The following is a 12,174-nucleotide window of genomic DNA, read 5'->3' on the forward strand; positions in this document are numbered from 1 at the left end:
GCCATCCGTACATAAAGCTCTTATCCATTTTAGGTGAACTCTCCAATATCAATCAAATCACCAAACCAGACTAGGCATCCACTTCCTCCTTCTCTGATATCTGAATTTGCATAAGGAGTGAAAGAGCAGTTCCTCAAGCACACTGCATTTCTTGAGGTTCGTACTGTCATCACATCATGAACCCATCATTACGAACACAGCCATTAATTTGGCCAATCCACCATGTCCCAAGTGCTTTAGAACTTATGTCACAAATCTGTTTATACACTCACATTTTAAAGAGTAGTTAGTCTTATGGCTGCCATACACCACTTAATACACGACTGTCGAGAGTCATCTGTCTGCGCAGATGAGTAGCCGGTAGTGTCACCTATTTGATCAATCCATGTCAAACGCTGCAGGATGCCATTAGGAGGTAACACCGCCTCGTTATAACAGAGCTGTTAAATAGCTCTTATGTTGAATACGTCTGCTCATTGAAAACAACAATTGGGTTGGGTCTTAATTGAGGAAACCCGCCAAATCAAAGACTATTCCATGGCCCAAAGTGAAATGTCACAGCTGAGCCATTCCTCACAAGGGGCTATGGAGATCCACAAGGATCAAGCCCATATAAGAAATCACCTTTAGAAGGATCATCAGTGCTCTTCCATGATGATAAGTACCAATCCAGTCCTGTTACTCTGTTCCTTCCAAATTTCATGCCTGGTAAAAGAGTATGGCATGGATAATAAAAAATCTGCCATAGGAATTTCCTGGATCATTATGATCAACTTCTATTATATTCAATACTCTGCATAAAACCAGTGCCACGAGGGATTGACTAGATTAAACAACATGAATGATTAATCTGTTTTTTTTCCTGTATGAACAAGTTCTTAACCTTGAATATGACCTAAATGTTTTCAATTGTGTGGTTGTTCCGGATTTAACATGTCACTGCGATTTCTTTTTAATAATCTTTCATGTAATTATATAGGTGATTACATTTTATTTACTTATTTGATTATACTGATATTGTCTGCTTCCTAATTGATTGCCAGAGGAAGTAACCAAACAATGCAGTCTAAAACCGGCTTTGCTGCAGCTCAAAGACATTCATCCTGTCTTTGTTACAGTAGTGTGCTACAATTTAATTTATAATAGCAAATCTACAGGGTCATCAGACTTTGCCTTGTGCTTCAAGCGTCTAATATTTTACTGATGTCTTCATTGCCTGAAAACGATGTGGCCTCTCGATTGGAATTTGCTTCTAGCACATGTCTTTCACTGAAAAAACCAGGCTTCCCAGGCTGAGGTAATACACCCTCACTACCCAGCATAAGAATCACAGAAGACATGCTTGGCCGATCATCTGGACAACGTTGCACACACCACAGACCGACATTGATTGAACGTAGCACTTCAGATAGATTGTAGGTATCTCCCATTGACGCATCAATAATTTCGAAAGATCTACCTTCCATATAGAGGGTCCATGCCTAGACAATTCATAGCAACATCAGCTGTGGTTTTTGGTTATTTTTATGACAAAGAAAGGAGGAGATATTACTTGATACTTACGTGTCCAAGAAGGTTGATGCAGAGGTTTGGGTGATAGAACCCTCTGTTTCTCTTCCCACTCACAATCTCTAGAACTGAAACACCAAAGCTATAAACATCTGATTTTGTAGAGTACAATCCAACAATGACATATTCTGGAGACATGTAACCACTGTAGGGGACCATTGAAGAAAGAAATGAAAGTTACACACACCCAATGTAGGAGATTATTGAATAGAGAGATGCAGTTACAAGCAATGAAAATAAAACTATTCACAATGGTTCCAAATGTACTTACTATGTTCCAACCACCATCGTATTTGCTTCAATTTCATTTCCTCCAAAACTTCTGGCCATGCCAAAATCTGAAATTTTTGTTACATCTCACTATCTAGTAAACTGTTGTCGGCTTTAAGATCCCTATGGATTATTCTCAATCTAGAATCCTGGTGAAGATAAAGAAGTCCTCGAGCAATACCATTGATAATGAGAAAGCACTTGGGCCAATCTAGAACCACATTTTGCTCTTGATCTATCCATTTTTATTATATAAAGTTAATCTATTTTGCTTATTTGATTCTTGAAAATAAATTGAAATTTTTTCCTCAAATAAATGAATTTCAAAATTTCCATGAAAGTGATTCAAATCAAAGCAACATGTGTAACAACAAAAGAAGAATGATCTATGCCCATTAAGTAATAATGGAAAATTGTTGAGGACAAAATAAGTAATGAGTTTTAATAGTAGGGGTCCAAACTTTGAATATCATGGACACAAATGGATTTGAAAAGAATAATTGTTGAGTGCCTTACCTTGACTCATCTACCCTTCCCCTTCCCCCCTCTCTTGAAGAGCAATTTAATTCATTTTGGAAATTTCTAAAAGAAACATTTTATGGATTTATTTATTAAATAAATAAATAAATTCCCAAAAGCCTCACATTGGGTCTGACCTGTTGTTGTGTGGGTGACTAGGCGCACATCCTGGTGTTGTGTGTGCATAGGGTGGGTGTGCAAGAGTGAGTGCATAGGGGCATGGGAGTGTGCGTGCATGAATACGTGGGGCATTGAGCGTGTCACCTAGTACGGGCAAGTGCATGGGCATGGGCGCAAGCAAGTGCTCAGGCAAGTGCTCGGGCATGTGCGCAGGTAAGTGCGTGGGTGTGTACATTGTTGCTACCAACCTAAGTGTTGCCCCAACACTTTGCCTTCTAAGTGATGCCGACCAAATCTCCATGTCCTCCTTGCTATTGTCCTAAGGTCCTCATGGATGCAAGGCCTACCCATGAGGCCCTTAATGCCACTATCTGAGTCGAAGGTTAAGGGGCTAACAATTAGTATGGCTTATCCCTCTTCTTGATAATATATATAAGAAATGGTTGTCATGACCTTAAATGTCCATTACTAATGATCATGTCAGAACAATGCAAGGGAAAAAAGAAAAAAGGCAAGTAGTAAGTAATATCAATTTTTTCCAACATGGAAAATAACCAAGTTGTAGGTAATTAAAATTTTTTCAACTGTGATTGTATTTGAACAATATGAGAAAAATGGGCATCGGAAGGAGCTTTGAGGATGAACCCTAAAATATCTAATAACACATCTAACTTGGACAATGCCCTAAGGATAAGGGCCGTTTTGAAAATAGGATGAATTGAACAAGCTGAACACGAGTGAGATTCCCAAGTAGGTAAGTATACAAATAGGTAACAATATCACAATCTCACATAAAATGTGAGACAAAAGATAGTTCTACTCGTACTTTTTCTCTCTCTATCCCCCCTCTCTCTCTCTCTTTATATATATAATTTAAAAAAACATTATTAAAATATTGAATATGATCTGAATGTCTTCCATTTTGTGGCTATGCCTGATTTAACATGTCACTGCAATCTCTGTTGAATAATCGTTCATGTATATGATTATATGGGTGATTCCATCATACTGATATTGTTTCTTTCGTAATTGATCACCAGAGCAAGTAAGCAAAAAATGATGTCTAAAATTGGCTTTGCCGCAGTTCAAAAACACTCATTGAACCAAAGTATCTCTATTGCAGTCATCAGAATTTGCATGTCTTGTGTTTCAAACCTCTAATATGGTATCGTGGTCTTCATTGCCTGAAAATGATGAGGCGTCTGGGTTAGAATTTGCTTCCGGCATAGGTGTCTCACAGAAAAAACCAGGCTCTTTGGGCTGAGGTAATGCACCCTCACTACCCAGCATAAGAATCACAGAAGACATGCTCGGCCTATCATCTGGAGAACGTTGAACACATAACAGACCAACATGGATAGAACGTAGCACTTCAGATAGATTGCAGGTATCTCCCATTGATGCATCAATAAGTTCCAAAGATCTACCTTCCATATAGAGGGTCCATGCCTAGACAATTCAAAGCAACATCAGCACTAGTTTTTATTTTTGATTTTGATTTTTATACATAATAGTGAAAGGAGCAGATATTATTTACTTGATACTCACATATCCAAGAAGGTTAATGTAGTAGTTTGGGTTGTAGAATCCTCTGTTTCTCTTCCCACTCACAATCTCTAGAACCAAAACACCAAAGCTAAAAACATCAGATTTTGTCGAGTACAATCCAGCAATTGCATATTCTGGAGACATGTAACCACTGCAGGGGACCATAGGAAGAAATGAAACTTTCAAAACACCTAATGTAGAAGGAAGAGATGCAGTTGCAAGCAACAGAAGTAAAACTATTTACAACAATCCAAATGTACTCACTATGTTCCAACCACCGTGTTTGTATTTGCTTCAATTTCATTTCCTCCAAAACTTCTGGCAATGCCAAAATCTGAAATTTTTGGGTTCATCTCACTATCTAGTAAAATATTGTCTGTTTTAATGTCCCTATGAATTATTCTCAATCTGGAATCTTGATGAAGATAAAGAAGCCCTCGAGCAATACCATTGATAATGAGAAAGCGTTTAGGCCAATCTAGTACGATACTCTGCTCTTGATCTGTCAATTTTTATTCCATTTAGGTTAATCCATCTTTATTATTTGATTCTTAAAAATAAATTGAAAATTTTCCTAAAATAAAATGAATTTAAAATTTTCCATGAGAGTGATTCAAACTGCAACATGTGTAACAACCAAAGAATAACAATTTATGCCCATGAAGTAATAAAAATACATTGTCAAGGGCAAAATAAATAATGGGTATTAGTAGTAGGAGTACAAGCTTTGAATAGCTTAGGCACAAATGGATTAGAAAAGGATAAATGTGGAGCTACTTTCATCTTGTGCCCAATAAACTTTCTATAGGCATTTGGTTAACAATCATACTTTCCAATATAAAGAAGGAATACTTCTCTAGCCTTGACAAAGGAGTGTTGATGGCTCAAATTCTAGAAAAAGAGGGACTTCGGTTTTTTAAGTTATTTTCATTAGAGCCAAGAAAGAGTAGAATCATATTCAGAGGTATATTTGGGAAAAAAATATCTAACATTAATCTTACTAGAGTTATTATATTAGGTTTTAGAGAGTCAAACCAAAAATGAAGCGGTTCAAGCTTTTGTTGGGCATGTATTCATAGATCAACATCTTTTCTTCCCCATGAATGCAACATCCAAGAAGCTTTACAAGATTTCGATGTTGAAGCTTAGACATGTAGATAACTTCATTTTTAAATTCATCGGATCCTTGAATGGAAAATTTTGACAGCCTCTTCACAGCTATTTCCTTTCCATTTTGCAGTGTACCCTGAAATTATCCTTAATATGACTATTAGAATTTCAACTATTTGGAAAGAATAATGTTTATGTTTTTTTTTTCCAATTGTCTTTGCAATAGGCTAATCAACTTGAGTTCTTTTAGAAAATGTTGAGAGTCCATTTTGCAATGATTTTGAGAGAGTTAAAAAGTGTATCTTAATTCTTGAGATTATTTTCTTGTAGAATTATATGTTTATTTTTTTTTAAAAAAATTGGAGAATTATTTGAAGTGATTCCTAGAGAATTACTTGGCAATTGATTCTTTCAAAAATCACTTTCAATTCAAAATTCTTTAAATAAAAGGACTTTAATCAAAATCACTCCCTAACAAACTCTATGTGTACTTTACAAATAAAAACAAATATAAAAGAATTATATAAACAATAATAAAATAAAAAGCAATTAACAAAGGAAACCCTCAAATATATTACATAAATCGCATTAAAAATAGAAAGAATTAACAAATAAAACCTGCTTTTTACCTTTACACACATATTGCACTTTATTCTTTAAAAGAGTTAACATTAGTTTATCTTTCTAAGCCCCTTTCTTTTTTTCTTTATAACATGTTTATTTTTTTAACTAGTAACATATGTTACTTATACATAATTTGTCAATAGACATTTGAATATAGCATTAAAAGTGGTTAGTGATAGAAAGGTTGTTCATTAAAAAAAAAAATTATGAGTGATGCAAACATATGCCATGTTGTCATTCTCAAAGGTCTTAAAATTTGGCCCTTTTTCTTATAGGTAAATGAATATATATATATATATATATATATATTAGAAAAGAGGGTATTTTGGAATATATATATATGTGTACTATTAAAGTTTTTTAGTGGGGATTATGTAGTAAAAAAAGCTAATGTCTATATGAAGATGAAAAGTGGTTACCCTTTTTTTTTTTGAACATTTTTTTTTTAAGTGCATGAAAACATCATTTTTCTATAAACATTGAAAGAAAAATATTTTAAATGCTTCTCATCACTTCAAAAATTGTTTGAAAGAGCATAATATTACCTTGTAAACAGGTCCAAAACCACCTTGTCCAAGCTTATTACAGCTCGAAAAGTTGTTAGTGGCGCTAGATATTGTAGCCAATTTGAATAATGGTAACTCTAGATCTTCCTCACTTGCGCTTCCTTCCAAATTGTATATAAATTTTTTTCCTGCAAAGTGGAGAATGGATGATATAAAAATCGAACAAGATATAAATTTCCTAACAGCTTTTCACTACTATATAGAATGATACAAGTAATATGAGTTGTTACTTTTTCTCTTTAGCTGCTTCTTCTTCTTCTTCAAAATGCACGTCAGAACTATGCTTAGGAGAATGATTCCTATAGTTGACACAGAGCTGATAATCGCCAACCTTCTTTTGCTGCTGTTTATCCTTGCAAAAGCATCTTCATCCAGAAGGAAAATCATGTATGAAAGAGGAAAAATATAAATTCCCAGGAGGGACTTTTGATCCCAAATATATAATATTGCAGCATGATTTGAAAGGTAATTCAAAGCTAAAACACCAAATATCGAAATTATGGACTAGTGCATAACACCAGTACTGTAGAATTTAGAAAATATTTCATAGATTTTTCACATTGGAAAATGTTTCAGAAAATTTTGTATCAGCAGGTAAGGAACAGATGAGTTCATACCTAATTCTGATGCAGCCATCCTTACATAGAGCACTTGTCCACTTTCATGGAACTCTCTGATATCAATCAAATCACCAAACCAGAGCAAGCATCCACTTCCTCCTCCTCTGATATCTGAGTTTGCATAAGCAGTGCAAGAGCAGTTCCTCAAGCACATCGATGCTCATTCCTTGAGATTCATGCTTTCATTAGACCACGATTTCTGTGTGTCTGGCAGTTTTAGACCAGCGTGCTTTACAAACCCGTCACCATTGTGACAACCCAGTGAAGCATTCCGAACACATCCGCTTGACCAATCCCCCTTGTCCCAATAGCTTTGGAACTTTGGGAAAAATCCTTTCATACACTCACATTTTGGAGAGAGATTAATCTTACAAATACCATACACACCACACGTTGCATAATTGTCACAGTCATCCATCTGTTTGTTTGAATAAGGGTTCCAATAATGATCAATCCATGTGAAACACTCTGTGTAGCCATTAGGACTTAACACTAGCCTTATGATAATTTTGCTGTTAACAAGCTCATAAATACCATACGTCTCATTTTCATTAAAAACAAAGGTACGTGTATAAACCGGGTTGGGTTTTAATAGAGGAATCCCACTAAATTGAATACCATTCCATGGTCCGGAGCTAAACTTTACAGCTAAGCCATTCCTCACAAGTAGTTGTGGATGTCCACCAGGATCCAGCTTATATGTAAAATTACCTTTAGAAGGGTCATCAGAGGTCTTCCATGATGACAAGTACCGATCTAGGCCTGTTACTTTGTCTCTTCCTAGCTTCATGCCTGGTAGAAGAGTGTTGCCTGGATAATCAAAACTTTGCCACAGGAAGTTTTCCGGGTCACTGTCATTCCCATTTTTCATAACAAGATTTCCAGACTCCAATAGCTGAACGTTTGGATTCCGAGCTGATCGTGATGGATTTGAAGACCAAATAATGCTATTAGTACGATTGAGAATGGCAAGAGTTCCCTGGTCAGTCACCGTCAAAACTCCTGATGAATCAGTGAGTGGGATTTCTCTGTTGGCAACCCATACCACTGTCCCAGTTGCCACTTTCTTGTACCATATCCCCAAGTATCTATTCTTGGAACTTCCCGGACTGAAAAAACCCAGTTCAAAGCTCCCACCAGCTGAAGTGATGGTCTGACCATCTCTAATAAGTTGATTGACCGTTATGGTGTCTACTGCACTGCAGATCGTTAAGATGGAGATTAAATAGAACAAGAAAATTACAAGTGTTGTAAGGGCATCCATCCATGTCCCAGAAAGTGAGAATTCTCGGGCACCTTATATTTTTGCCCAGTCTTCTTGTTCTTTTTTTGCTTCGCCTGTAAGAAACTGCAAATTCACTGTAGTCTGACATTAGGTGGCAAATAATCCCTTGAATTAAACAACAAAGTCAATCCAGATTTGCAGATAAAATATTGTTGCAGTCCCTTTTTTTACTAGATGCAGACGTGTAAAATAAAATAAAATTCTTCAATTATTCTAGAAAGAAGCCAAAGCCCTCGTTAGCAGAATTGAAAGATGTGGGGAAGGCCAAAAACCGAGTCAAGCTTTCCAGGATATTACAAGAATACATAAAAAATATACGTTAACTCAGATTTATATGGCCAGCTTGAATACTGACAAATAAATTTAGTCATAAAAAAGGGTGAGAAAATTTGACCAGGCTGCACAACATGAATGATTAGTCTTTGTTTGAATGGTTCCTAACACTTGATGGACTACTTACATCTCAGATTAGTCTTTCATTGGATGTAGGCTGTGTGGTTGAGAGAAGCCTCCAAAATGAGATGAAACGTTAAGGATGTAAACAGTGATTACTAGACATATTTACAATCTTCCCGTCACTCTTGCTGTTCCAAAGTCTGAATTTTTGGGCTCAATGCATCATCTAAATATTTTCTTCTTTCAAAGCTCTATGGATTTGGAGTCTGGAATCTTGGAATCTTCCAGTCAGGGTACGTTGTGTCATATACTTTGTGTAAACCAGGTTGTTCTTTATCAATGGACGAAACCGCTAAATCATTTGAATTCAATGTAAACTACATAAAAAAACTGAACTCATCTTTTTAAAATGCAAATTTAGTATAAAATTAAATTTTTTATATAGATATCGCATTCTCAAAAGAAGAGAATTACTTTTATTTTGAATTCATCTTTTCAAGGGATGAGTTTCGTATGACAATTTTTGTTGTAAAATTTTCAATATTTTGCAAATTGTCATATTTAATAATTTTTTTTTTAAAAAAACTCTCTTTCCTTCCCACTCTTTAGTAATAAAAAAATAAAACATTTTTGACACTTATTCTAGCAATAACTAGAATATCAATAAATGAATACAAAATGAAACAAAACTACCTACTTGGGGGTATTCCTACTATCTTAAGAACTTTTGCGGTCAATGCCTCTTAAATGTCTTGTACACTTGGATTCTTAGGTTTCAATGGACCTTTTCAACTTCTTACATGTTACTTAAGTACAAAAAGAAAATAAATGAAGAGAACTATCTCAATGATTAGATATAAAAAGATGAAGAACTTCTAGTGTAAGTGCTCTTTAATGAGGATGAGCAAGTTTGGATGCAAAGCACTTGTTTGAATTTAAGAAGATTGAATAAGCAATAAATGTGATTTTTGGATTCTTGTTCCACTTTAAATGCATCAAAGGTGGGGTTTAAATAGGTTTTGGAGTCAAACTAACCAATTTCCAACAAACATATTCAAAACTTGACTAATACTTTGGAAATATTTTCAAAGTTGAGAGTACCTTGGTTAAGTTGAGAATTTTAATGATGAACTTGAGGTTTCTCCTATGCTAACTAGGTACCTTAAATCATCCTCATGTACAACTCAAATACTTGAAATACAAGCAAGAAAAATCAAATAAACTCTCTACTAAGATCTTTGTAAAAAGTTACAAAATCCTCTTGGACCTTCTTAAATCGTGCATTTTACTTCTTAAATCATACTAATGGTATATAAAATGATAAAGCTCTTTCCAACCAATGCACTTGAACAAATAAATATATTAGTATCCTTTAACTTTAATTTTATTATCATCAAAATTAGGATTACCTAACCCTTAGGTGAACAATGTCCTTTTCTTTTTTATAGAAATAAAATTAAAGTTGTCAATAAACTCCCCCTAATATTTCCTCCTAAATAAAATTAAATAGAATACATTTTAAGTAATAAGAGAATATTGAGGTTGGATGTCTCCTATGATATGGAATAAATTTAAAGTATTAGGCAAGATGATAAAGCTTCATCCATACATATCAATACAAATATGGTTTGAGCATAGCTTGCATATTGGCCATCTATGAGTCACTTCACGCCTCCATAGCAACATGTGCATCAACAATCATGCCCAATACAATCTCATGGCGATCAACAAAATAGACGTGCAAGTCATCCATTATTTGGTTTTTTCTATTCAACTAAAAATATCTTGTTAATATTAACCAAAATAACTAAAGTGAACTTGTTATCAATAAGTTTAGTTTAGTTATATTAGTTGATGTCAATGAGTTATTTTTAACTGAATGGAAAAGTCAAATATTTTGGCTTTTTCTATTTAGTCAAAAAACAAACACCACCTATAATGTTGCTAACTGTCTAGCTTTCAAAATTGCAGGTGAGAGTTAGTGCTATCAAGTCAAGGATAGGTCCACGAAACCTTATCATCCATCAATCATAACATTTGATGAAAATTGTTATTCAAACATCATGACTTACTTGTCCCACAAAGGCCAATCTACATCTTGTGGTGGTAATACTTTTCTTAGTTGGTATCTAAAATACACCATTGGTTGAGCAAGTGATGTCATGAAAATACACCATTGGCCGAGCAAGTGATGTCATATAGATATTTTTAAGTCTTGTGGTTTGTGCTTTTATTTGCATATATTTTTCTACGTTGATTTCATTTATTTATATCAGGATCAATATCTTATTATATATATATTTAACGGTTCACATTTGAACCTCGGTAAATACCATTCCCATATCTTAGCATTTTTCAAAAAAAAATTTGACAAAAATTACCAGCTTTTTAAAAAATATTTATTAAAATATAGTAATTTTGAAATTATCTTTAAATTTACAACACTTATTATAACATCAATTAAAAATTGTCTTCCAAAGAGAATTTTAGTTTAAATATGAAAGTTGTCTTTTCAATTGAAATTGTATTTTCTTAATATAATTTTCAATTGGATGTTTAGATTAGTTGATTAAAAGAGATGGAAAGAGTCCAAAATTGTAAAACTAATTGCTTCTATTTTTTTTTAACTTAAAGGATAACTCATTTTTAACATAAATTCCCTTTAAATTTTTTTATTATTTGCATGTCTATTTTAAAAGAAAAAAATTATTTTTGCAAGAAAAAAATTAGGACATTCTTGTCCAAAATAGACATTTTTTAAGGTGAAAGAAGGTGGAGGGTTAGATTTATAGATGGGGGATGATTTCATCCCTTTTAATCAAATAACCTGCAATTTTTTTGAAATTATTTTAGATATGAAAATATTATATTTTTAAAATGTCTTTTAAAAATTATTATTATTTTTCAAAATCCTACATTTTTTGCTGCAATATAATTATTATTATTATTATATGATGACATAACTTGATTGGCCATATGATTACTATATGTTTTCATGAAAAAATGGTGGCATTTTAGATCCATCTTATATTTTTTATTTTCAAATTATAAATTATTAACTATGATAGAATTTTTTTTGTCTTTTTTTTTTTTTACAAAAAATATAATACTCAGTGAAAACCGTTTAAAAATATGTAAGTATAAAAAAAATTATTATCTCAAATGGTAATAATTATAAATTTCTATATTTTTTATTACAAAATCTTTATATTTTATAGAAGAGTTATTACTATTTTTTATTTTTAAACATACTTTAAATAGTTTTGTCTTTTTTAAAAAAGATAAAAAATAAAAAATTAATCATATCAATAATATATGTTTGATGAATACTTTCTTGCTTCATTCTTAAGTTGCAATTGTTGTTAAATTGTTTCATTCAGATAAATTTACAATGATGGTGAGCTAATGAAAAGAAACGGGAAAAATGCACATGCAAATTGGATAGATCTAACCCACTTAACTCACCTCCAAAAAGACATGGATAATATTGGAATGAGTTAAAATCAGGGATTAATCTAATTTTTAAAATATTTTGATAGTTGAAGTT

General features: G+C 33.3%; 1 protein-coding gene and 1 pseudogene across 1 annotated transcript; both read right to left on the minus strand.

Annotated features, from left to right (window-relative positions):
* Nucleotides 1–1,181: 1,181 nt before the first annotated feature.
* On the minus strand, nucleotides 1,182–2,683 carry LOC117909127 (G-type lectin S-receptor-like serine/threonine-protein kinase At4g27290). The gene is made up of 3 exons (XM_034823023.1): nucleotides 2,496–2,683; nucleotides 1,564–1,714; nucleotides 1,182–1,481 (listed from the first exon to the last, which is right to left on the minus strand). The coding sequence occupies exons 1-3, from the start codon at nucleotides 2,681–2,683 to the stop codon at nucleotides 1,182–1,184; spliced, it is 639 nt and encodes a 212-aa protein (XP_034678914.1).
* Nucleotides 2,684–3,627: 944 nt separating this feature from the next.
* Nucleotides 3,628–8,210, minus strand: LOC117909128 (annotated as a pseudogene).
* Nucleotides 8,211–12,174: the final 3,964 nt, after the last annotated feature.

Source organism: Vitis riparia, chromosome 19, assembly GCF_004353265.1.
Source record: "Vitis riparia cultivar Riparia Gloire de Montpellier isolate 1030 chromosome 19, EGFV_Vit.rip_1.0, whole genome shotgun sequence".
Taxonomy (NCBI): domain Eukaryota; kingdom Viridiplantae; phylum Streptophyta; class Magnoliopsida; order Vitales; family Vitaceae; genus Vitis; species Vitis riparia.